At 38.7% G+C, this 27,051-nt stretch overlaps 1 protein-coding gene across 4 annotated transcripts in view; it reads right to left on the bottom strand.

Annotated features, from left to right (window-relative positions):
* The window catches only part of LOC114155726 (uncharacterized), a 274,038-nt gene that overhangs the window by 35,039 nt on the left and 211,948 nt on the right, over positions 1–27,051 (bottom strand). For all 4 annotated transcript variants that reach the window (XM_028035761.1, XM_028035762.1, XM_028035763.1 and 1 more), the window contains 13 exons: positions 26,276–26,623; positions 26,022–26,158; positions 24,528–24,657; positions 24,195–24,368; positions 18,485–24,031; positions 13,643–13,867; positions 13,367–13,522; positions 11,874–12,112; positions 8,706–10,773; positions 5,897–6,231; positions 4,667–4,811; positions 4,299–4,499; positions 3,243–3,502 (listed from right to left, as the gene is read on the bottom strand). In XM_028035761.1, coding sequence (XP_027891562.1) covers positions 3,243–3,502; positions 4,299–4,499; positions 4,667–4,811; positions 5,897–6,231; positions 8,706–10,773; positions 11,874–12,112; positions 13,367–13,522; positions 13,643–13,867; positions 18,485–24,031; positions 24,195–24,368; positions 24,528–24,657; positions 26,022–26,158; positions 26,276–26,623 — 9,965 coding nt within the window. The remainder of the gene's footprint in view (positions 1–3,242; positions 3,503–4,298; positions 4,500–4,666; positions 4,812–5,896; positions 6,232–8,705; positions 10,774–11,873; positions 12,113–13,366; positions 13,523–13,642; positions 13,868–18,484; positions 24,032–24,194; positions 24,369–24,527; positions 24,658–26,021; positions 26,159–26,275; positions 26,624–27,051) is intronic.

Here is a 27,051-nt window from a genome sequence, read left to right as displayed (position 1 = left end):
TTCTATTGAATTAAACTCTGTATCTCTGTGACGTCATCGAGCCTCGCCGTCTGTTTTCCAACCGTGACGACATCCGCTCGGGACCCGGGCTAACAGGAGGAAAAGAGAGCCATGCTTTTTCCAAAATTTAAGCTAACCTAATAAATTTCCTCCTTAATAGCAAGCATGTTACAGGTAAAGGTTTTAAGACCATCTCCAAGCAGCCTGTTGTTCCTGTGACTACAGTTGCACATATTATTTAGAAATTTGAGATCCATGGAACCGTAGTCAACCTCCCGGGATGTGGCCGCAGGTGGAATATTGATGACAAAACAAAGAGATGGGTAATCCGAATGGTAACAAAAGAGCCCAGAAAACTTCTAGAGATTAAAGGTGAACTTCAAGCTCAAGGAACATCAGTGTCAGATCGCACCATCCGATGCTGTTTGAGCCAAAGTGGACTAAATGAGAGACAACCAAGGAGAACACTATTGTTGAAAACAAATAATAAACAGCCAGACTGGAATTTGCCAAACTACATGTTGACAAGCCACAAAGCTTCTGGGATTATGTCCAATGGATAGAGGAGACAAAAATGGAATTTTTTGGCAAGCCACATCATATGTTCGCAGATAAAAAAAATGAAGCATATCAAGAAAACACTGTCCATACTTTGAAACATGAAGGAGGCTCTGTTGTGTTCTGGTGCTGCTTTCCTGCATCTGGCACAGGGTGCCTTGAATCTGTGCAGCATATAACTAAATCTCGAGACTATCAAGGGATTCTAGAGAGAAATTTTATCCCACTCTGTGATGATACTTGGTCTACCAATTCATGGATAACTTTGTGTTATTCCCAATCACCTGGGGCCTCATGCATAAAAGAGTGCACAGTTTTCACACTAAAACTTGGCGTATGGAAAAATTTAGAAAAGTGCGGCACACAAAAAAATTTGGATGCATAAAGCTGTGCACTCGCACGTGGCTGCGCATCTTTCCTTTATAAATCCTAATTTGCGGGAAATTGAGGGCAGCTGCTGGTCCACCCTGTCGCCACCCTTAAATACATATGTAAATTAGTATAAATATCTGGAAGTCTGCCACCATGTGAAGCAATAACCATGGCAACGTCCTTGTTTGTAGCTGTATAAATATTTATAAGAATAATAACTATTTTAAAGATGCTTTCAAGACACATAAGGTCACCTCACAAAAATAAAAATAATAAATTTTAAAGAAAAAAAAAATCCAAATAAATAAATAAAGAGATTGTGCAAATGCCTGTTTGAACAGTAGCGCTTTCAGGCTGGATTTAAAGACAAACAACGAGTCAGAGAGTCATTGAGTGGGGAAATTGGACGTTTAGTCTAAATAGTAGAATCATGTGCATAAGTTGTACATTTATAAAATAGAGATGCTTTCTGTCCATGAAGGCGCATTCACAAAGCAGGCAGCTCCACTGAAGAATGACTGCAGCTGGACTGGTACCGGTACCGCACGGCTCCTTCTTTAAGTTTTGCTCAGAGCTCCAGGATGATCAGGGCAATCTAAACGCTAATAAACCATCATCAACATTTCCCAGCTGATCAATATGATGAGTCGCTCCCTCTGAATCCTTCCATTGGCGATGTTCTCCATTAGAGCCAAAGCGCTCCACATTTACGTGGCTCTCCTTCGGGCAGCTACTTGAATACATGTGATTATACATACCTTGATTACCTTAAAAATAATCACACCTGTCTGGAGTTAATTTGCTGATCCAACCCTGTTTTCTTTTTCAGTCAGAATAAAATTACCCCATAGATGCATTTCATGCGCTTTGGCGCAGAGACCAATCTTTATGAGACAAAAACTGAGGAAAAGTACTATTTACATTCGAGTGAGGTTTTCACATCCTTTTTTTCCCCCTTATTTTTTGTGAGTGTTAGGTTATTGCCTGAGGAAAAATGCGGTTCAGTTTCATTGTTTACGTTTAAACAATAAAATATTAAAATGAAGAAAAAACAGCAGATTTGAAACTTCTTAGTCTAAATAACATTTAATGTAGTCAGATTTCAGTGCATTTAAGTGAGTTTTGAGGCTTTGTAGTTTGATATTGTCCACAGAAAAAGTTTGCGTGACTGCTGCACATTTTCACACCACAGAAAAAGTGTGCGTATATTTACGCAAACTTTGACGCAAAGTTAATTTTTATACATGCCGACTTGTGCATAAAATATGGCGCAGCACATTTTTTGTGCGCACGCACGCTTTATGCATGAGGCCCCTGAACTTTGTTATAATATAATGCCGGTGCATGGCAGCCTCCCCTCTGTCTGACTGCTCATTAGGGTTGCAGTGGTGACTACAATCCAGTACAATCCACCATCACTGTCTGAATGGATGAATGACTGAATATAATGTGCAGTTCTTTGGGCTCCTCTGGACTTGATAAAGTGCTGTACAGGCCATTTACCATTTGTAAAACCATCTTTCATAGCAGCTCCAGCTGCAGGTCCTTTTTCTTTTCTTTAAAAATTAGCAATTTTGGAAGGCACTATCCCATTTAATGCCAGAGCATTAAATGGGACCGATGCAAATTTATACTACATAGATACAATTATCTGTGTCAGATCTAGCAATAACTGAAGTCCAAGCATGAGGTATTTTAAGAAAAGACTCAAAATGGTTACTATTCAAAAGTATAAGGATGAACAGGGATGATGAATTTGGCTGGGAATTACAGAACTGTGGATGACTTGGGCAATTGGGTGCAGGTTTGTGTGTAAATATATGTGGGTGTGTAAATAGGTATATATTATCTATGTATATATGCAGGTAGATGGTTTGTATATACAGTATGTGTGTATGTATTACTTTCATCTGGTTCAGGAAATATTATTATAGTTGTTATTATTATTATTGATTGTTTTTGGAAAGGATACTGGAAACAGAAAAACTATTTATGCTATGAATTAATGAATGGAAAAGGGGTATGATTATATAAGTTAAACTTCATGATACTCCTTTTCAGACTCTCAGTCACAGAATAAGTCGTGTATTTACATGTATTTCATTATGTAAATTTGATAATATTTACACTTAGAAACATGAAAGTCTTTATTATTATTATGATTTGTTGGTGAAATGTCTGTCTGAAATAAATAATCATCATCAATGCCCCAAATGTAGCAGTGCTTATGGTAACCTAACCTTTTACAACACCAACTAACAATTTCCTCAAAATGTAGAGATGCATACAGCATTAATATACACAATACATACCTGCTATATTGGCCCTGCATCAACTGCAGGCGCTGACAGAGTGGAAGGGGTGGAGCCTGCTCCAGATGGGCGGGGACACCCAACAACCTGGCTGTGCGTAGTTCCAGAGCAGACAGGGCTCGATGTTCACAGTCCAGCCTTTCCTGGTACTGTTCCCAAGACTGCAGCAGCTCCTGGAGCTCCTCAGTGGATACCTTAGTCTCAGATGCATCAGGAAGCTCTGCCTCCACCTTCTTCAAAACAGCTGAGGCTCTCTCCACCTAAACAGCAAATCCATCCATTAGCATATCATGTATTTACCTTTGGCTTTCTAAGGACACTGCGCAAACATAGTTATGGATAGTTCATTGTGTAAATGTGTATGATTTAGAGGCTCATTTCTATCTACACTTCCTGGCAGGCTGATGATATAAAATTAGATAACAAGGATCAACATTTTTGTTATATTTGTCATCATTTTATAAATAGGATCAAATGTTTATGCTATTTATAGACATCAAACTAAACTTCATTCTGAAAGTTTTTATTAAAGTTATTAAATGGAGATACCAAATCCATTATTACAATTAATTATAACATAACCTGTTAACCTTGACAGTATGTCTGGGGCTCGATCCTTGTTTTTGCCTGTACATATAAAATGGTCTCATCTGCATCTGACTAAGTTACATGAGGTGGACACATTTTAGGGATCTTATCAATATAAAACCAAAAAAGCAGAGGACCTAGTGTAGAACCCTGGGATACACGAACAACATTGACAGAAGTTTCAGAAAATGTGTTATTTATGCAAACATACATTCTCATTCTTATATCAATTTCATGTCATTTCAACAGAAAAAAATACTTTTTGAAAACTTAATGCTGCTATTTATGCTGTTAATCTAAAGGTTAAAGGCTTCAAACACTTTCTTCAAGTCAACAAAGATAGCCCATCCTATGCCACAATTCTTATATCCCATCTGAAATCCTCCAAAGCTTATTTTCTTCCCTCTTATCAGGATTATTAATAACAAAATTATGAATTTTAAGAGGACACTTATTTGGTTTACTTACACTGTTGGCAATCTCGAGCCACTCTGCGATTCTCTGTTTACTGCGTGCTGTCAACTTGTGCACGCAGCGATGTAATCTTGATACCCATCTCCAGGTGGTGGTCACAGCTGCCTCCCGGCCTTCACGGCAGCTCATTTCTGAGCACCACTCCCTCATGTTTTTCAGACACTTCATGATGGACTCCATCTCTTCAGACAGTGCCTGAACAAAAAGAAGTTTCAATGTGACTGAGTCAAATCATAACTTTGTAAAATCATTTTTGCTTTTATGCTGGCATCTACCAATAAGTGAAGGTAGCAAGAACTTGCAACATACATGATTGAACTTTGAAATGAATTCAGTCTTATGAGGAAGCAGTTTATACATACTGTGAGCCTTTCTTCCTGGTCAGTGCAGTCATCAAGGCAAGTGACTTTCTGAGACATCTGCTGCAGGAGTCTGTCTGCTGAATGAGCAACTCTCTTAAGGATTTCATCTTGAGACTTTGTGTGGCTTCTGTGCTGCTCTGCACACCTATAAAAAGTTGTCAGTTTTTATTGCTCATTGCTCAAACTTCTTTTGAGTTAAAGCAAATGTTGAACATTTTTAACCTGTTAAGCAACAATCACACATCTCAATTATTTTATTGATATTTATGGTGATAGAACATTCCAAAGTTGGTTATAAATGTGAACTGGAAGGAAAAAGACAGTTTTCAACAACTTAAAATAAATATCTGACAATCCAGTGTGCATTTCCATGAAGTCCCACTGATTATTTTGGCCAAAACTATTTGCCCACTTGACTTTACACAATCATGAACCTGGTAACAGTTTGAAATCCTAACAACTCCAGCTACCCTGGGAAGGCTTTCTGCAATGTTTATGGGTGTTTACTTTTTTTTTTTTTGGCTGACTTTTGCCATAAGTACATGTGTGAGGTCACACTGATATCGGATATGATATCTGGTGTGAAGTTCTCCTGCACCAAACTCGCTCCTCCACATCTGCTCAGCAGTGAAAATCCATTCAATGAAGATCTCTACACACCACTCTTCAACCCATCTGAATACAACATGAAATTTGGAGCTTTGGAGCTTTGTTGACTCTGTCAAAAGTTGGTGAACCTTTTGCAATCTGTGTCTCATAATCAGCTGATACCACTCTGTGATGTTACTTGATCTACCAATTCATGGATAAGTTGGTGTCATTCCCAATCCTTTCACAGTTTACAGCGGAATACTTAGGAATGAGGAAATTTTGCAGCTGTTTGTACAAGGTGGCTGCATGCTTAGCTGATGGATTTTATACAAGTATTGCCTCAAAAGAGACTAGAAAACCTGAACCCAATCGTTAAAGGGTTGAGCAAATGCTTTTGACATTATACAGCAACATAATACTTTGTACAGCATCTTTCTCTGCAGGTCCAGGTCTGCTGGTAAACAATGTAGTTTGTTTCATTAGGGTGTCGCATAAAATCTAAATAAAACAATAAAATTAGGAGCCGAGTAAAATCATATAAATAGTTTGATTGTATAAAAAGTTTTACATGCAACATTTTATTATTTGCAGTTATAAAATTTTTTAATCCTCTGACATTAGCAGTTAGACCCAATTTACCTGTGCAGATTTTCTAGTTGCATGTGTCCTTGTGCCAGGAGTGTTGAAATTCGAACTAGGAGTTGACTCAGGATCCTTTCCTGGAGCTGTCCTACCCTCTGTGAAGATAAGCTAGTCAACACAACAGCCTGCTTTTGAAGTTCCTCAATGTAGGCCTGAAACTGATGCTGAAGAGATGCCAAAGCATGCTGTGTCTCTTTTATCCTTTCACAACATGGTCCAGTAGAACCCTGGAGAGGCAGCAGAGAGACCTCCATGTCCTGCAGAAACTGGAAGGCTTTATTGGCAGCAAGGGTGTAGCTTCTCAGGCAATCTCTTGCCCTCAACATATCCTCCTGGAAAAAAAAGTACAATTGCTGTTCCATGAAAAGGCATTTGCCTAAATGCTTCGGTTTCTGCATTTTTGCCCCACTTAAATGTTTCAGATCAAACAATTTCTTCATCAAAGAAAACTTGAGGAAATAAGAGGTTTTGAGTTTTTAAGATTTAAAACTATCCAAACAACTTGTTGTACATCATTTGATGTACAACCTGTGCACATCCCTTCTGATGCACAAAATGTATGAAACGCACTAGCTCAGCTTCAGTGCTGCTATGCCTTATTCTTCTGTTTATTCTAGTGTCTCTACATCTTTGCGTGTCTCCTGTTCTTGTCTCTTGCTCTGTGTGCCAGATATTTAGCTACATTATCACTGAATAGCCTCATTGAGTGATAATGGTATCTATAATAAATGTAGCTTTTGTAGCTCTGGAGGCAAGGGTTGGAATTGGATGTGACACTAAGTTGATAAGGTTGAGAGCCAGCACACCCAGGGGTGAGGACACATAGTCTGACTGCCACTCTCTGTCCTGCAGGTGTGTTAAGGTTTCCTTAACATTTAACTATGATCCACCGTCTTCAATTAAGACTGGGTACAACTGGAATTGGGAGGCCGAGTCTATCAAATATTTGGGTGTTTCACTATCGAGGGACTTCTCAAAACTGTTTGATACAAATTATGGCCCACTAAATTTGAAAATAAAATCAGATTTACATAGATGGAATGTTATCCCCTTTTTAAGTTTGAACTCCCGGTTAGAATCCATCAGGATGACAATCCTTCCACAGTTACTGTACTTATTTCAATGTCTACCAGTCAGAATCCCACCTAAACAGTTCTCAGAATGGGATAGATTAATAGTGAGGTATCTGTGGCAGGGTAAAAAGGCCAGAATTAAGTTTAGAACTCTGCAACTAAAAAAGGAAAAGGGTGGAATGGGCCTTCCCTGTTTACAGGAATACTACCATGCAGCCCAGCTGAGACCTTTAATCTGCCTGTGTTCACCATCATACATCGCAGCATGGAAGGAAATAGAAGGCACGACAATAAAAGGAACTCCAATAACAGCCCTACTTAGTGATTATAAATTACAGGAAGAACAGCAGATCCCAGAAGACTCCATAACAGGTAGCTTTCTCAAGTCCTGGCAGGAATTGGCTAAAATTTGCAGAATAGGAGATACATCTAAAATTATGAGGTGGTGTGCCTATGATTCGGATTTTGCACCAAGTAGGATTGATAACAGATTCAAATTATGGATCTCAAAAGGATTAACTACCTATTATTCATTTCTCCACAAAGGGATATTTCAGAGTTTTGAAACCTTACAGAAGGATCATGGACTGGAAGAAGATGATTTTTTTTAGGTACCTGCAGGTGGGACATTATTTTAATAGAAATTTTAAAGAAGTGTTGAGAAAAAAGGATTCAAGTTTCATGGAGGTGTTTCTATCACTAATTAAGCCCACATCAGAGAGCAGAATTATCTCTAAATTATATAATGCCATACATCTATCTAAACATGAGAATACAAAATACTAAAGAGGAAATGGGAAAAGGAAATGAAGGTAATAATTTAACAAGAAGGCTGGGAGGAAATATGTCAACTGCAGTGGGTCTCAACCAGATCAAACACATGGCGGGAGTTTTGCTGGAAAAACATTGCACGATTTTTTGTTACACCCATTCAGAAACAATATCAAAGAAACGGGGACGCCTGCTGGAGACTTTGTGGGTCTAACGGAGCCAACCACTTCCATGTTTTTTGGGACTGCCAAGTAATAAAACCATATTGAGAAGAGTTCCACAAACACATTGAAAATATATTCAATGTAAACATTCCATTCAAATGTGAAACGTATTTGGGCAACTTACAATTGGACACATGGACCAATAAAGGCAAAAAACTGCTGGCTATACTACTGGCAGCCAGTAAGAAATCCATCACAAGGAAATGGCTAAAACCAGATCCACCCACTATCGATGAATGGATTGAAATTGTTTACCAGATTTATGCTGTGGAAAAGATTTCTTTTTCCCTCCAAGTTGAAAAAGGAAAGTTTTATAAGATCTGGACCAAAATGGACTGAGTATGTAAAACCAATTAGATCTGACTTCATTTGATTGTTCTTGTGAATTATGTGCCCTGCCCTTGTATGTTCTTGTGGTTTTTATTGCTCAAGATGGGGCAATCCCCATTATTGTTCAATTCTGTTCATTTTTGTTATTGTTTACAACAAAATTAGTAATAGGCTGTAAAAAATACCAGAAAGGCAGTATGGACAAAATCTCTTGGACTCTCCGGTTGTATACTCATGTACGATCTTAAATGGGTAAAGCTGTAATTAACGAATGTGATGGAAATCTGTCTTTCTAAATAAAAAAATAATTACTAAAAAATAACAAAACAACAAATCCTTCATTTATAAAATATTTAAACATGATAGTAAACAAAGTATTATTCAGTTCTAATAGAAATCACAACTTACCATTTTTGAGTCACATTCATTCAGGATGGAATTCTTCAAGTCCATCAACTTATCATATTGTCTCCTTTTTGTGCTTCCCTTCTTTTGCTCTAACACTTGAAATGCTCTCATTTGTAACTCTACTACCTTCTTTACAGACAGAACTCGCTGGTATTCCCTGTCAATTGTCACTTGGTTGGGCTTCAACAAAGAGGTGCTCTGAAGCTCTCTGAGGGTTTTTGAGAGAAAATCCTGAGTAGAGTTCCTCATTGATTCAAGGTCCAATTCTTTGAGCACACTCAATTCAATGAGACTGAGATTATTGAAGACAGTAATTTCCCAAGTATCAATGATGTCCTCAGTTTCTTTAAGCCCCTGCTGCTCCACAGTCAGCTGTGAGGGAAACAGGTCTGCAGAGATCAACTCAAGATTGTAGCTAGCCTGTTTATGCAATCCTTTCATTAAAGAAAATTGGATGAGGAGGCTGTGGCATATTTTGTACTTCTTTACCAGGTCCATGCTATTCTCTCTGGTCAAATAAATTTGATGCTGAAGGTTCTCTTTCAGAATCCCCAATCCCTGCTTGATGTTCAGGTAATTCTCATGATCCCTGGATTTCATTTCAAGCGATGCAATTTTATTTTGAAGTTCAGAAATGACATAATTTATTTCCTTCAACTGCTCTTGAGGAGTCCATGGTATCAGACAGTCAACCTGTGATTTGTGCTCCAGAAGGAGGAGTTTTAGAGGTTTTAAGAGTTGCAAGGCCTCCTTTTTTATCGGAAACCTCAGTCTGCTCATCTCGACTGACATTTGCCTCAAGCTCTTTTCAATACTGACAAAGGTTTTCTTTCTTGATTGTACAGTCTTGATGAGTTGATCCATCTCCACTTTTTGGGCCTTCTCGTGGTTGATTATGGTATTGATCTCTTCCTGGAGCTTTCTAATCTTGTCAAAAAGCTGACAGTTCTCTGTTACACTGAGTTCTACTGCAATGTCTTTACTCTTCATTAAAAGAGCCTCACAGATTACTGCCTGTCTTTTTCCCTCAGCTAGGCGTTCTTGGACCTGGCAAACTTTATGATCCAAATCACTGTAACTTATAGGTTCACTTTTTGCACACCTTGATACCTCTGTCTGTAGGTAGACAACAATCCAAGAGTCTAAATCAGCCATCTGCTCAGATAACTTTTCTCTCATCTGGAGCCCAAACTCTAACTCTTTTATAGCTTTGGACAGCTTGTCAGTGGTGAACTTTGACAATTCTTCAAGGCGTTCTAGAGAAATATGTACAAATGGTACCTCCTGAGCCTGATCCAGCTGTGGAAGCAGCTCTGTCACCTCCTCCACCAATGACTCCAGTTGACCCTGTTTGGCCATTACTTCAGACTGAAGCTTCTTTAGATCTCTGAGCTGCCGGTGAACCTCTTCAGGAAGAAGATGCACCCACTTTCTTCTGCCCTCAATGCCAATCTCCATTTGCTTGGCCCATGCAAGGCCATCTCTAATTACTGTGATAATTTTCTCCATGATGGGGTTGCTGCTGTTTTTTGTTTGAGATAACAACAGTTCATCTGCGAGACAAAGCTCATTTTTAATCTCCTTGAGCTTGTTGTTTATCTCCTCTGATTCTCTCTTCCATTGGGAGCTGTGTAGTAATTCTTCTGATAGTTGCTGTAAATGGAAGTATTGCTGCTTGGCTGCTTTAACTTCAGCATTTGCTTCCATCAGGATTTGTGCCTCCTTGCAACACCACTTAATAGGTAGGGAACGCTTGGCTGTAAGGTCGCTCCAGAGTAGATTTACATGTTCCTGCAGACTATGCAGATTTGTTAGAAGAGTCTTGATGTAATGAGAATGGACATTTGCATGATGAAGGTGGTTTTCAACAGTTGTTTCCAGAGCCCTCCACGTTTCTAGCAGAATATTTTGCTCAATCTGTGCAGTTTCCTGATCCGATCTATTAAGATGGAGACAAATCTTTGCATGTGTCATAAGCAGCTCCCCAAGTGTCACTTGGTTCTCCTCCACACGTCTCTGGAAGCAGCATAGTCGCTCTACCTCCTTGAAACTGCTCTCCTGTGGAGATCTGAATGGCAAAATAGTTACTACGATTTTGCACATGCATTTTATCCTGAAATTCAAAAGCAAATTTGCCTACATTCATGTAAGAAATAAAGTAAAACTCCGCTATATTTATGTACATTATGTAAATTCTATCTAAAGCAAACGACTTCCCATCCTCCAAAACCAAAACTGTGTGAATCATGAAGAACACCAGCCAGATGACATCGATATATTAAACATTGATAGTGCTTCAAAATTTGCTTAAAAGTGTTTAAGCAATCTCATATCTAAAATTATATGTAAGCTGCTAAACAGAAAAACCCAACACGGAGGTTAATACTACGGCAATATAAGTCATCAAAGTACAGGCCTACATTTGGTCAATCTTCAGTAACAGTCAGAGCAGCACAACAGTGGAATGGCTTACTATAAAAAAAAAAAACTGTATGAATTTGAGGTTTTTAGGACACGTTTGAAGAACTGCTTATCCAACCATTATTTTATAAGACACAAGAACAGTCTTATTTTATAAGACACAAGAAGTGAAACTGTTGTGAAGGCTTATTGCATTTGAAGGATTTCTTTTTCTTTTTCTTTTTTTACAGCCAAAAATGCAAATTCAGGGGCATAAATATATTTAAAAATTCAGGAAGCTATACAAAAAATTGTCCCCCATTTGAAATTAAGTATTTTTAATGGAATCAAAAGTGGGAACGGCCAAACTGATCAACAGCACCCCCTGAACAAAAGATAGGAGATCTGAAACTTGGTATGTAGTCTGTTGGAAGTATGTCCTAAAATGTACAGAGAGGCTGCCATTTTGGGTCAAAGGACAAATTTTGGCCATTTTTGCTTAAAAATGTTTAATCAATCTCATATCTAGTCTGTTAGGTCTGTTAAAGTTACCACCTCAAACTTTAATAGATTTCTCCTAAGGTTTTTGACCAGTTTCATCTTCAAGAACGGTGGATTAAAACTGGTCAAAATCTTGAGCTTTTCAGAATGTCTGATAGAAAAACAGGTCCAAACTGACTCATTGAAGGCATTTAAGTCAAACTGAGGAGATTGCACTGCTATATGAAAGTGAAATGTTCAAAAAGCACAGACGTCATCATAACTTACATTTTCATGATTCGTAGTTCTGCAGTGAGCTGATCCATCATCATTTTTACCATTTCTCTTTGCTTGCAGTAATCAGTGACAAGTTGCAACTGGGCCTGTTTAATCTGGATAACAGCAGCTGCATCTTGAGCCATAGTGCCCCACTGATCCTCCTGATCCAAAATGTCCTTTATCCCAGCATTTGCTTTTCTCAGCTTGGGGATCAGTGACATCTGAAGCTGTGCAAGCTGTAACCCTTGCTGTTCAACAAAAGGAAGATCAGACTTACTTCAAGCTTCAGATTTTAGCTTCAAGCTTCTTATGTTCTTGCTTCAGTGTCATATACAGTTTATACAGTATATATATATACACACATACATACTGAACAAAAATATAAATGCCCCATGCATATATTGTTGCCATATGAAGTTAAAAACTGTAAATTAACATTTGCTGACATTTTATTGTGGAAAAGGAATATTTCTCTTGATTTGTGTATAATTTTTAATCCAATTTGCCATCAGTAGGCACTACTCAGAGAGTTGTTTTTTTACTCAGTGCATGGGTGGGGCATGTCCCGTGGGTGATCAGATAACATGAGCAACAACTGGACAATCCTTGGACTGGGGACAATAAAAGGCCACCCCACAATGCCAAATTTTGTCACAAGTCATAATGCCTCCGATGTCTCAAGTTATGTCGGAGCACGCCATTGGCATGTTGGGTGCAAGGATGTCCACCAGAGCAGTAGCTGCACGGCTCAATGTCCATTATCGGACCATAGGCCATTTAAGAGTTTGTTTCCAACAGAGTGGCACTACTGCAAATCTACCTTATCCTCACAGGACACGTGTGACCACTCCAGCACAAGATCACCACATCCGGCTCGTCCATCTATGGGATCGGATAAGACCAATGAAACACACAGCTGATGAGACTATTGGTCTGCACTACAGACACATCACACCTCAGACTGTCCGTAACCGCCTACGAGAAGCCAACCTGCATGCTCGGCAAATTCTTCAACTTGACCCTTATGTTCAAAAGACTGTCAATCCACTACAAATGGCCATACCACGATGTTATCAATGCCGATATGAAAATCAGTAATTACTCAAAATATATTTTGAGTTTCTCTATATATTGCGTAACAAAAATGTTCATAAAACTCTTATATTTGACATGGGGCGTTTATATATTTTTGTTCAGTATATATATATATACAGTATATACTGTATATATACAGGGGTTGGACAATGAAACTGAAACACCTCTCATTTTATGGAATGAGAAAAACTTTGTGCATGGAAAAACTCTTTCAGTTTCCACCGCTAGCCTCATCAAGCCCCAGAAAATAAAAAAAAACAAATATGAGCTCAGTTCTGATGGATATTGTCATTAAAAGAATAAAATGAACATTATGGTTCTGTGTCAAGTGTTGTGTTTTAACGTCCTAGTCCAAGCAGACGTTATATATATATATTATCTTGCAAGTGTGCAGCCACTAATCTCACCTGAACCTCCTCCACTTGCAGGGCCATGGCTTTTGGGTAAAGCTCAGTGGGACTGTTCTTAATGTGAAAAACAGTAGATGCTAGTCTGCTTTGCTGCAAATCCAAATGACTGGTGGGTATGATCAGATCCTCTGGTTCGTTCTTGCGCAGTTCAACCTTGAAAAAAGTCAAAACATTATTGAAACTAACTTAGAAGAGTCTTAGATTCATTCCTGTTTGCATAAGTTAACAGTAAGCTTAACACTGACAAACACTTACAGACTGTAATCACAGTACCTCTATGAGCTGAGTGATGATTTTGGTGTCTGAGAGTTGCTGTATCTCTGTGAAAATCTTATCTACAGTGGTACTCTCTGATTCTTTCAGATCTGGTTTGTTAGTAAGCCTTGTTCCATGTTCCTGAGCAGCCAGTTCTTCCCGATGGGTTACTGCGCCAATATCAGATGAGAATTTCTCAACCCCCAGTGATTCTGTCAGCTTTTCCTCAGCACTGGAACCAATCTATACATTTTTAACAAACAATAAATTGATTATTCAGTTATATTCTCTTTAAGCACTTAACATGCATTTGGCAGTAAAATATAAACCAACATTTATGAAAACTACATAATTTTACTAATACCACAGTGCTAAACCCCCATATATATCTTAGTTAATATAAACCAGCATGACAGACTTAAGACCTTTCAGCAGTCTGTGTTTTCTTTTTTGTATTTTTTAGATATTTAATATAAATTTTAACAGTATGAAAAAATTCAAGCAACATAAATTTTCTGTAAAATGTGATAAAAAATGTGTTTTCAGTGAATAAATTAGGACAACCCACTCAAAATCTTAAAGTAAGTTCAATAAGATAAGAACATTATTTCTCCTCGTTTGATTGAGATTTTTCCTGTTTAAACCCCAGACAATTAGCTTGGTACTCCAAACTGCTGAAGTGACTGTGAACCCCATAGTGAGTTGCAAAGAACTTTCTGAGGCTTTCAGAATGTAGAATGTAGCTTGAGTCTGGTAAGGGATGCAAAGAAGTCTCATAAGAAACTGAAATCTTGTGTTCCATTGCATGAAAAATAGTCAACAAAGGGATTATATTCAAAATAGCTGCCAACATCTCCAGGGTCCTCACATATAAAAGAGTGCACAGCTTTCAGACTAAAAACTGGCATACAAACAAATTGGTGCACCAAAAAAATTCAGATGTATAAAGCCGTGCATACACACATATCTGCACAACTTTTCTTTGTAAATCATAATTTGTGGGAAGTAGAGCGCAGCTCCAGGTCAACCCTGTCGCTACCCATAAATTTGTATAAAAACCCAGAAGGCTGCCACCGTTTGAAACAATAAGCATGGCCCAATAACCACCATCAACATTTCCCAGCAGATCAATATGGCCTCTGAACAAATGCTCTCTCCGAAACCTTCTATTGGTGATATTCTCCATCAGAGCCAAAACGATCCACAATTACACTGTACACCTTTGCACAGCTACTTATGTTTGATTGTCTGCACACCTTGATCTCCTTACAGATAATCAAACCTGACATGTTTAGAGTTAAACTGTTGACCTGAGCCAGTTTTCTTTTTCAGTGAGAATGAAATTACCCACAGATAACATGCATTTCATAACCTTCGGTGCACAGACCAATCTTTATGTGACAAAAACGTAGGAACTTTAATATTTACATTCAAGTGAGGTTTTCACATCCTTGTACTTTTATTTATTTTGTGAAAAATAAATTAAATAATGTCACCGTCTGAGGATAAATGTAATTCAGTTTCATCGTTTACGTTTAAACAATAAAAGATTAAAATCATGAAAAAAACATCAGGTTTGATGCTTCGTGGTGTAAATACACTGAATGTATTCAGGTTTCAGTGTACCTAGGTGAGTTTTGGTTGCCTTCTAGTTTTCTTATTGTCCACAAAATAAGAATGTGTGGCTGTCGTACATTTTCAGGTAAAAAGGCAAGTAAAAAGTTTGCGTATATTTACACAAACTTTCACAATACTTTCATTTTGCTAACTTGTGTGTATAATATGGTGCCGCACATTCTTTGTGAGTAGGCACGCTTTATACATGAGGCTCCAGGTCAGGCTCTCTAAAAGTGCTTTTCCACTAAACCCCTCTAACCGGTTCGTTATGCGTTGGCCATATTTGTTTTCTACTAGCAAATTCGCCCAGCTCAGTGTGGCTGTTCTCAGATTTCTTTTACCTACTTCAGGGGTAGTTCTAGCAGCACCAAGCAGGGTAGGTTCATAGTCTGAAGCTTTAAAACCACTTGATTGGCAGATGACCGCATTCATTGATTACCTTGTGATTTATTACATTGGAAAAACTGCAAACATTTAGCTTTTAGCGTTTAGAAGTTTGCTATCAGAGATCTGCTCAGTATGGGAAGAGTTTAATAATGAGTTTAATCAGGAGCAGCGCCAGGAACACATATAACTTTTGCAGCAGAATAACTGAATTAGCAACGCTGCTAGCAGCTCGTTTTTCTGAAATATTGACAGCAAAAAAGAAAAGAGAAACAGTGTAGCTGTGGTCAGCTTTCTGACGGAGTTGCTGTTTTCCGTGAATGCATGGAAATGCACTGGAACGTTCCTGACAACATTAAAGGAAGGCTGATCAGAGTGTGTGTGGAACAGCTAGCCCATGTGCTCAAGGACATCTTTAATACATCACTGTACCAGACCATTGTTCCCCCATATTTTAAGTCAGCTATAATTATTCCAGAGCCAAGAAACCAATCATCGGGTGTCTTAATGACTTTTGCTCCGTTGCACTAACATCAACTATCATGAAGTGCTTCAAGAGGGTGGTTAAGGATCACATTGTTTCAATACTGCCTCCATCATTTAACCCATTCCAGTTTGCATACAAGCCTAACCACTCCACTGAGGAAGTCATCTCCATCTTCATCTGAGCCTGGTACACCTGGAGGAGAGGAATCCTGACTTGCAGATGCAGTTTTTGGATTTCAGCTCAGCATTTAATATGATCACCCCTTAACATCTGGTATGAAAATTGGTCCCCCTGGGCCTCCACACTCCACAGTGCAACTGGCTCCTGGACTTCTTCACCAACAGAACTTGTGGGTAATAACACCTCCAGTGTCATTTCTTTGAATACTGGTTCCCCAAAGGGCTGTGTCTTGAGCTCCATGCTGTTTATTCTGATGACCCATGACTGTTGTCCCAGGTTTAACCCCAACCACATCCTGAAATATGCAAACGATACAACAATGGTGGGCCTCATTCAGGACAACAATTTAGTGCATTACAGAAAACTAGTACAACATCTTATGGACTGGTGTAGAATAAACAACCTGCTCTTGAATGTCAACAAGATAGAACAGCTCTACATTACAATCTCACCAGGTAACTCTGAACCCATCCAATCACTGAATAAATGCTTAGAACAGATACATGTGTGGATGTGCCAAAACTTTCTCCAGCTGAACAGAAACAAAACTGAAGTTATCTTTGGACCTAAAGAGGAACGATCTAGAGTTATAGATCTAGAGTCAATGCACAGCTTCAGTTATTACAACTAAAACCCAGCGATCAAGTCCGAAACCTGGGAGTAGTGATGGACTCTGACCTGAACCTTCAGAGCGACATAAAGACAGTTACAAAGTTGGCCTTCTATCACCTGAAGCACATTTCCAGGGTTAAATGACTAATGTCTCAGCGAGATCTAGAGAAACTTATCGATGTCTTTGTCTTTAGTCGCATTGATTACTGCAACAGCATCTTCACAGGTCTGTCCAACAAATCAATCAAACAGCTGCAGCTGATCCAGAATGCTGCTGCTTGCATTCTCACTAAAACCAGGAAGATGGAGCACATGACACCAGTTTTAAAGTCCCTACACTGGTTCCCTGTAGCTCAAAGAATAGACTTTAAAATACTGTTGGTAGTTTATAAATCACTGAACAACTTAGCACCACAATATATTAAAGATCTGCTGTTGTATCAACCTTCCAGACCTCTCAGGTCTTCTGGTTCTGGTCTGCTCTGCATCCCTAGAACCAGAACCAAACATGGAGAAGCAGCATTCAGCTTCTATGCACCACAAATCTGAAACAAACTTCCAAAAAACTGTAAAACAGCTGAAACACTGACTTCCTTTAAATCTCGACTAAAAACCCACCTGTTAAGAGTTGTATTTGAAATGTAATTAATTACGAATTTAACGATGGCACTTGATTTAATGTAATGTTTTGATTGGTGTATGGCTGTGTTTTTGTTTGCACTTTGAAATGCCCTGCTGCTGAAATGTGCTAAGCAAATAAAAATTGATTGATTGAACAAGACAAAGGAGATCAGTAGCTCTAAGTTCTTGGAGATATACATTACAGACAACTTTGGCTGGAAACTTCCTGCCATTGCTAAACTACAACTACAGGCAGACTACACTTCTTTTTTTTTTTTTTCTCCGAAGAGTTTTTGCGGCACTAGTGGCTCGTATTTTTTTTGACAGTAGGCAGACAGGAAGGAGGGTGAGGAGATGGGGGAAGACATGCGGCAAAGGTCGTCGGGACCGGGAGTCGAACCCGTGACGTCCGCGTCGAGGACTAAGGCCTCCAAACATGGGGCATGCTAACCCCCTGCGTCACCACAGCACGCCCCAACTACACTTCTAAATTAGCGCAGAAAATCGACATCAACAGTCACAACTGCTATTTCTTTTCAGTGACTGACCCAGTTGAAATTCTACTGGAGGAATCCATCACACCCAGACAGAGCAAGGAAGGGAGATGAGAATCAAGCGGAATGGCATGGGAACACAATGGCTAGGCTAGGTCACTTTATTTCCAAAAGATAAAAATGAAAAGCATTCATAAATAAATATGTAAAGTTTTCACTACAGCCCTTTAGGGGTAATAAAGTGCTTCTCACTATATTTCTTAACCGTCCCAGTCGAGTGCTAATGAAGTTTTTAAGATTCCAACACAACACCTTATATAATATTTGATACATGACCCTGGAAGCTGCAAGTAGTCTGACTTCAATGACAATATTTCTTTCTTACCATGATAGTTCGTGTATTCTATTTGGGGTTAAGATTTGTGTTCCTTATACAAAACTGATGGCTATAATAGAATAACTTACCTTTGGCAAGTTCACAGTCTGAAGCTTTACTTCATCATCAAGAGTTTGAAGCTGTAGATCTGCACTGACTGTACTTTCTTCAGTCTCTGTCACTTGTTCACCAATCTTTTCTTTTGCATCTGTTGAGTGTTTATACGTTTGGACCAAGCTAAGTTGAGACATGAACCGCTCTGTAAAGGTTTCTTGAACAGTTTCTTTAATTCTTTCAAACCCTTGTTGAACCTTTGCTATTGCTGCATCTTGGCTTTCTTTTATTGAGTCAGTCTTTATGCACGGCACCATTCCTAGCTGCTTTTCAGTGTCTGCAATTCGGACTTCAAAAGGGCTCACAAAAATTTCTGTATTTTCAATAAAGTTCTTATAAAAGGTCTCTGGTCCAACATCAGTGTCATGTATTACCAGTTTAGATGGTTGTTCTGCAACACTGGGATCTTTATCTACCTCAGGTAATGCACCATTCCCAGATTCTAGCTGCTTGTAATCTTGAATTTTTTCATTATCTATTTCAGGTTTCTTTGCATCAAAAGATACTTGCCGTTTTAAATCTACCATTAACATCTCTTCAGGGTAAACATCTACAGAAATTAGGTTTTGCTTTCCTATTCCTCGATGGCCCTGTATGCATGTTTCATTTGGATCAGTCTTTGGCATCTTTGCGATTGTAACCACTGATGTGGTTTTTTGCACCTTAGTATCTGGTTGTAAAATCAACAACCGTTTTCCTTTTTCTGTAATAGAGTTGTCATTCAGTTTCTGGGACAGATCCCCACGTCTTTCCTCTACGGTTCTCCAGATGTCTTGCCTATTCATTACTTCTGTATTGAAATGACCTTGTTCAGAGGTCGTTTTGTCATCAAGTACAGTGTCCGCATCACATGAAGACAATGGTTGTGAGGAGTCATCCTGAGACACATTGGAGTCAGTTTGTTGTGATTCCGCTCTTATTCCATCTAGTTCTGGCTCCTCTACTTTGACAAACACGTTTTCCTGCCCATTAGCACTGGCTTGTTGGGCTTCTTGTTCTTCAGGTTCCTTGTGAGTTTTCTCTGACTCTTCGGATTTTTCTCCAAGGCTGTTAGAAAAATAATTTGGTGTTTCAGTTGCCATTTCAGGATGATCTTTCATGAAACTATGTCTTTTGCCAGGCCCAGCCTTTTCATTTTCTGTACTCAAAAGTTCTATCTTTGTCTCTTTTTCTCTGTGACCTATGTCTTTGTCATTTAAGCATATTTCAATGACTCTTGTTTCCTGTGGGTGTACTGACTCATAACCAAAAGAAGCGAGTTGAACAGAGCTAGCTTGACCGACACTACCTACAATTTGGCTACTACTGGCTTGATCTATCTCACTCATTGTAGATGTAGCTTCCTCTGGGTTGAGAGAAACTATATATGTTTCAGACTGGTTATGTGTTTGATCAGTATCTATGACTGTCTCTTTTTCTTCTTCCTTAGAGGTGGGATCACTCTCTTCTTGGCTGCTCTGCATATCTAGCTGTAGAATACAGACTTTGGTCAGTATTTGAGATCTCTCTAAGGTGACAGATTCTGCATCACCCTTATGTGTTAGAAGAGTGGGACGTTTAACTGGAATACTACATTCCTTTGCCAGTCTAGTCTCAATCTGATGTATTTGGTCTTGCTCATAAAAGCTTATTTCTATAGGTTCTGTCATGTGTACCATTGCTGCTTCCAAACCAGGAGCCTTGATTTCAGCTGAGGTTTTCTCAATAATATCTTCCTGGATAATGCTTTCAACAGGCTCCTCAACTGTCTTATCTCCTGTGACACATGTGTTGTCAGTGACCTCAGGACTACTAGTGATATCTAGATCTAGAATGCAGTCAGGTTCCTTCTGAGCAAACCTTTCTTCCATGATCTCTTTGACTTTGTGCACAGAACTTTCCTTAAGCTTCTCACATATTTCCTGTGATGCATTATGCTCAGACTCTTTTTGCTCACTCACAGTTCCTCTCAGTTTAAAATTGTCATTCTCTATTAAGTGTATTTCTGTGAGCTCAGTCCTTTCTTCTTGAGACAAAGCAAGTGTAGAAACAGCAGAGCTATGTCTGTTGGAAATATTTTTGCCTTGAGACTCTGCATCGGGTTGATTTAGCTCTATCTCACTTATCTGACTTAATGCGGCTGCAGGCACATCAAGAATCAAATATCTCTTCTCAATTTTCTCTGTGTTTTTCCACAAATTTAATATGTAATTATCTGTAATAGGTGGATCTAAAGATTCAGAGGAAAAAGAGAGTTGCACTTTGAAAGCAGTGTCCAGATCTCTTTCTGAAGACTGGGCAATTGTTTGTTGTGGACAACCTCTGCCTCTATGCTCAGACTCCTGACATGACTTTAATGGAATGGCTGAAATGTCTTCCTCATTCTCTTTAGCATGATGGCTTAATGCACAAGTGTCCAACTCGTGGCTAAGATAACTTGCTTTACCCATACATTTTTCCCTTGTATCAAGAATGACTGTGGCTACTTTCATGCCTTGTAGAGTCTCATCTTCCAGAATCTGAACTTTAGTTTCTTCAGCTATGTCACTGTGTTGTTGTACAATAGTTTGGTTGTCTATATTGCCATTTTCTGTCTTTGTTCCAGATTCCTTCATTTCATCAACATTTTTGGGGCTTTCTGACTTTTGTTTGGTTAATGAAATATGTGTTAGTCCCACTACAGCAGTTGAAAATGGTTCTCTGTCATCTTGTGTTCTTGAAGGTGCTTCTCCACATTTACTTTGGGTTTTATTTTTATCACTATTACTTAGATTCTGTGACTCAGTTTTGTCTGGACTTTGTTCATTTATAACTGAATCTATTAGTTCTGGTTGGTCTCTAAAATACATCAACTCAATAGTAGCTTCAGCTATCTGATGATCAGGAGCTTTCGTCACCAGTGTTTCCTCCTTGTAAAAAGTTTCTGGGGTAACAAGGAAACTTTTTGATGTTGTGGTTGTAAAGTACTCATATTCCTCCCGATCAGTAGTTAGTTTATCTGATGGCTGAGTTGAAGAATCTCTTTCTGTGTTAAGTTCCTTCCTTATTTCCTTCATCTCTAAAGCACCAGTTCCAACAGCCATAGTCTCTGGTTGTAAAGCTATGGAAACATCTGTAGTATCAGAAGAAAGCAGGCACTGTACTTCAGAAACCACGTCCAAATCTCTTTCTGAAGATTGAGAAATAGTTTGATGAGGAGTCTCTTTGGCTTTGTGCTCAGACTCCTGCAGCCCGGTGTCGAATGTTTTGCATGGTATACTTGAACTGTATGAAATGTCTGCCTTAGAGCCATTAGTATGAGCTGAAGCACAGGTTTCTACTTTGTGGAAAGGACTATCTAATGACTGTAGTAATCTTCCACCTGTGTCTAGATCAACTGTGACCTTTTCCTTTTCTTGTTGATCCTGGTCTTGGAAATCACTCTTTTTTTCTGAGCTGATGTCTTCTGCTACAGTTTCATTGTCATTGCTGTTATTTTCTGCTGTGGTAAATTTAAGGCTGTTATGCTTTTCTATAAGATGTGTTGTATCTACATCAGTAGCACATAGTAACTCTGGACCTGCTGAAGGCTCAACCCTTGTTACATCTTTTCTTGTTTGTCTAAGCTTAGTTCCTGCCAAATTAAAATCTGTTTCCTCTGTGTATGGTGGCATTGAGCTCTCAGAATCATACTTTTCATTTGATGGTACCTGATTAGTCAAGTGTTCTAGAGGAAGCTTTTGACATTCTGACTTTCTTTTATTTTGTATAAGCTTAACTGACTCCACTACTAGTACTTCAGCCTGTCTTTCATTTCCCCCTGATCTGATCTGATCATTTTCCATTCCCTGTGCCTTCTCCTTGCTAAAATGTTCTTGATAACTTACAAGACAGTTGGACCTTGTGGTTAGGATGGGCTCATGTTCTTCTTGATCAGTAGCTTTTTCACTTCCAATTTCTTTTTTTGTTTCGTTAGACTCCAGCTTGTAGATTCCCATAGTGGCAGGCTGGACAGATGCTGAAACGTCACTACATGTTGATTTTCTCCTAATCGGTATGACTGCTATTTCTGTTAAAATGGTCTCTGTTTCTTCTGAAGGATTCTGTCCTTCAGGCCACATTAATTTATCCTGTACAGGTTTTGCAATGGTGTCTTGCAAAGGTTTTGATGTTCCTGAGATACATTTAGTTGATGAAAATTTACCTTTGTCCTTAAGAGAAGAGTCAGTTGATTCTATGAACTGATCTGAAGATCCTTGAGCCATAGATTCATTATTATTTTGTTCAAACTGTAAAGACGTATTACTTTCAGCCTCATCCATCTGTACAAAGGCTTGTACAACACACAGTTCTGTTTTCTCTGATTTTCTTTTGGGTGACAAAAAAGGACTGTCTATAAAGGTTTCTGTGGCAAAGTTTGATTCTTGCTGGGTATCATCAGGATCTACACTTGGTGTTATATTGGCAGAGTAATATAACTCCAACTGAACTTCAAGGTTCAACTTCCGACGACTTGATATAAATTCAGTTTCTTCTACAAAAGCCCGTTGTTGCTCTTTAGAACTTTGTAAAGACTTGTCACTGTTTGGATGGGTATGGCTTTCTGCCAATGTTTTGGAGATATGCTCTATTGGTGTTTCTTGACCTTTTATTCTTCTTTTGGCTGGAGAAGGTTTATCTTTCTCTTCATCAGTGGTTTCCTTTGTTTCTGATTCTCTGAGCAAATCTGAAGATTCCAAGCTGACAAGTGTTTTATTATCTTCAGGGTCAACCTTTGTACTCCAATTATCAAAAGCAACTTCCCTGCAAGTTGCAGCAGGGACGGCAGTCTTTGACTTTCTTCTGATTGGTATAAGTTTTGATTCTTCCCCATGGCTGACTTCAGTTAGCTCTGCTTGTACCATTTGTTGTTCAAGATATTTAGAGGGACATTTTGGACTCATTGGTTTTTGTCTGGGAGGTCGAACCTCTTTTTGTCTTAAAAGAGTTGGATCAGGGTACCTTTGAACAAACTGTGGACACACAACACTTGCATTTTTTTCAACAGTAGTAACCCCAGATGGTGCAATTTTAAAATATTCCTGGTTCTGTTGCAATTTAGCATCACTTGTTTTTGAGAGTAATATTTGACTCCTGGCCTCAATGTTACTTGGTTCAAACTTGGTTTCAGGCTCACTTCTACTAATAACACTGCAGTGAGTTTTTGTAGCTTTCCTCATGTCAGACTCCACCTCTGTATGGACAAGTTCTTTTTCAGTCTCTAAGCACTTTGAATTTCTTCTGGATGGAATCAGTGAAATTTCTTCACATGTAGCACTTTTTGAAACTTCCAAGACTGGTTTCAAACTGGGTTTCAGAATTTGAGTCTGCATTTCCTCAACTTGAACCAATAATTCATCCATAACAGATGTGGATGTTTTGGGTAAGGATGCACTTTGCTTCTCATGGAAACTCTTGTTCTTACGAGGTGGTGCCACAACAGTACTCTTTGTTTCCACCAGTTTTACATGAGACATATCCAAGGACTGAGTATCAGGCAGTTCTTCGCCTCTCTGTTCAATTTCCTTCAATAAAACAGAGAAAACTGAAATAAGGTTTTTGTATTAGAATTAAGTTACTTTATTTAAGTAAGAAACACCATGTTTCTTAGTCTTACTTTTGTAAGATCACGTTTCATTCTTGATCTTACAAAACATTGATTTAGAAACAATTCTATGATGTAGTTACCTTCAAGCTCTGATTTAAAGAGTTTTTGTGTGCATCTACATGTTCAAGAGTCTCTAAGCACTCTTTCTTAAACTTCTGAAACAAGTCTTGTGTCAGGCAGGCTGTTAGAAATTGTTGATGAGAAAGTGCTTCATGCAGATTGTGTTGCAGATTTTCAACTTCGTCTGTGGCCATCTGAGACCAAGAGGGGAAAAAAAAACATTAACTTTTGCTCACATATCAGTGTAATATATTTTATGTCATATATTTTATGATAGCATAGATGAAGAAGCAGAATATTAGCAATAATTTAACAGTAAAATATGTGACGTGATTGAGAGACAAGGAGAAAACCTGCACAGAAGAAACTAAGTCTGAAGGGTTGCTGTGGGTCCACTGTTGCATAATAGAAATAGAGTCCCTCAGATAATGAGCTGTGTTTGTAGAACAGGCCCCTTGGTGGTCACTTAGCCTAAACTCCAAACTGTCAATGCAGAGAAAGAAAATGTAGTGCAGTTGTTATCAATTGATCTTGTAATCGTTCAAACATTCAATACAAATAAGTGTCTGTGCAACTCAGGAAAAAAAGTAGGTTCAATAAATAACATGGTGGGGGAATACTTTTTTGATTCCATTTAATTAGAAATCAGAGTCAATGAGTGTAGCATGTTTCCGCTGTTTCTGGCACCAGGTATAACAGAAATGGGTGTGTGTGTATATATATATACTGTATATATAAATGATCAGGTTCCCTTATTCTAAAACTATAATGTTTGCTGATGGAGACTTTTTTGCTAGGACTGGGGTTAAGGGTTAGGGTTAATATAATATTTTTTGCTGATATATTTTTTAATATATATATATTATATATATATAAAGTCTCCATCAGCAAACATTATAGTTTTAGAATAAGGGAACCTGATCATTTTTCATAGAACACCATCAGTCTCTGACTTCTCCTCCAAGGATGACACCTTTAATTTGGTCCTGCAGAGTAACAAGGACCAAAGTATTCTATTCTTTTTTTGATCAGGCTCTAATGAACCACAATAAATAATAAATTCAGGCTGCATCATTCAGCAGGTCTGACCTGCAAAAAATAGGATTTATAAACCAGGCAGTAGCTTCTGGCATTACTCCTAATGAATCTTGGTGTACACTTCGTAGCCAAATGTATTCAGTTCATTAGGATCATTTGGTTTGTGTGCTGCAGCCATTGATGATCAGTCTAGAGAATTTTTCAGGACATCGGGTTTGACTCTCCAGTGTCACCAAAGCTCCAGCTTCCTCACAGACAGTGGGGATTTTTTTCCAAGGATTATCAGATAGTTTATCAAGTCCATTTTGCTCAGCAGGTTTCTAGTGCCAGAGGAAACAAAGCAGCCCCAGAGGATCAGTGAGCTACCACCAAGCTTAAATGTAGGCAGGATGTCTTTTCAATGTATGTAATTAAGTACTCTGGGTACTCCAGCTAAGTTGTGATCACACCCAATGTCTTAACAATTTCAAGAGTGATGAATCCTGCTAAAATACTTTTTACAATTTTGGACTTTTCAGAGTCACTTAAGTCTCTTTTTCAGCTCATTTTGCCTGATTAAAAGAAGCTGTCTGATAATTCTACAGACCTTGATATAGTGTTGATCTCCTTAGCTCTCACTCTCCCTCATTAAACAAATAAACATCAGATATGTTTACATTCAATAAGCATTCAGGTTTATACAGCTTAGTGTTGGAAAATATGCATAAAAATGATGATATGGTCAAAACTCAAACTTGCCTAATAATTGTGCACATTGTGAATGGCAGCTCTGTTGAAATGTCAGGAAAAGGTGTTTGTAATAATGGTACCTGGTATGTTGCTGGCATAAAGATTCAACCAAACTGATAATTTCTGCAGGTAACTCGTTGGTATATGTTGCAGATTTTACTTCTTGGTACAGGTCATGAACTTTGACACCCAAATCCAGCAGTGAGTTCTCACAGTTCTGACAGAAAAATGAAAAGCTACATTACTCAACAGTTGGCACAGTGGGAGAGAAACAATTATTTCAGAAGGTGCATTTTTTTCAGCAAAACTTTTTTATAGAAAATTCAGACAATACCTGAAGGCTGAGCCAGTGCTGCTGAAGCTGAGCTATGTTGTTCTGTGGTTCACTGTAACTAAATGCCTGGTCCAGAGAGCGCAGTTCCCACTGCAGGGCAGCCGCTCTCTCCTTTAACTCCTGGGATATTTGGGCCAGTTCACAGTCCATCTCCTCTAACTGCCTCTCACAGGTTGTCAGGCACTTCCTCACTTCATGCTCTGATTTGGCACACTGTTCATGGAGGTAGCAAACCTCCAGTGTGATAGCATCTTGACCTCCAGGAGTACAGAGGCTCAACAAGCAGTCTTTGGCAGAATCCAGTTCCATCATGTCTCTCTGCTCCCTATCAACTGTCTGGAGCAAAGCCTAGAAAAAGACAAAAATGTTAGACCAGGAGGCCTGGACTAAGGTTGCGCATAGGGATAGGTACCGAATTCTTTTATACTTTTATAAGTACCAACCAAATTCTTTCAGTACTACAAAGAACCTAATCACATAAAAACAAACAGTACGTTTCGGTACCTAAACGCATCATCGTGACAGTATGGAGGAAGATTGGGGGATTTTCCATATTTGTCCTGAATGCAGCATAGCACACAAAGGGGCGTAATGACGTCAGCTAGTTCAGTAAACTACAGTCATATGAAAAAGTTTGGGCACCCTTATTATTTTATCTCGAAATATTTGGATGTTTGCAACAGCTATTTCAGTTTGATACAACCAATAACTTTTGGACACAGTAATATTTCAGTATTTAAATGAGGTTTATTGGACTAAAAGAAAAATATGGGCAC

Source organism: Xiphophorus couchianus, chromosome 13 (genome assembly GCF_001444195.1).
Source record: "Xiphophorus couchianus chromosome 13, X_couchianus-1.0, whole genome shotgun sequence".
Taxonomy (NCBI): Eukaryota; Metazoa; Chordata; class Actinopteri; order Cyprinodontiformes; family Poeciliidae; genus Xiphophorus; species Xiphophorus couchianus.
Note: the sequence above shows the minus strand (reverse complement) of the source record. Positions and strands in the feature narration are given on the sequence as shown.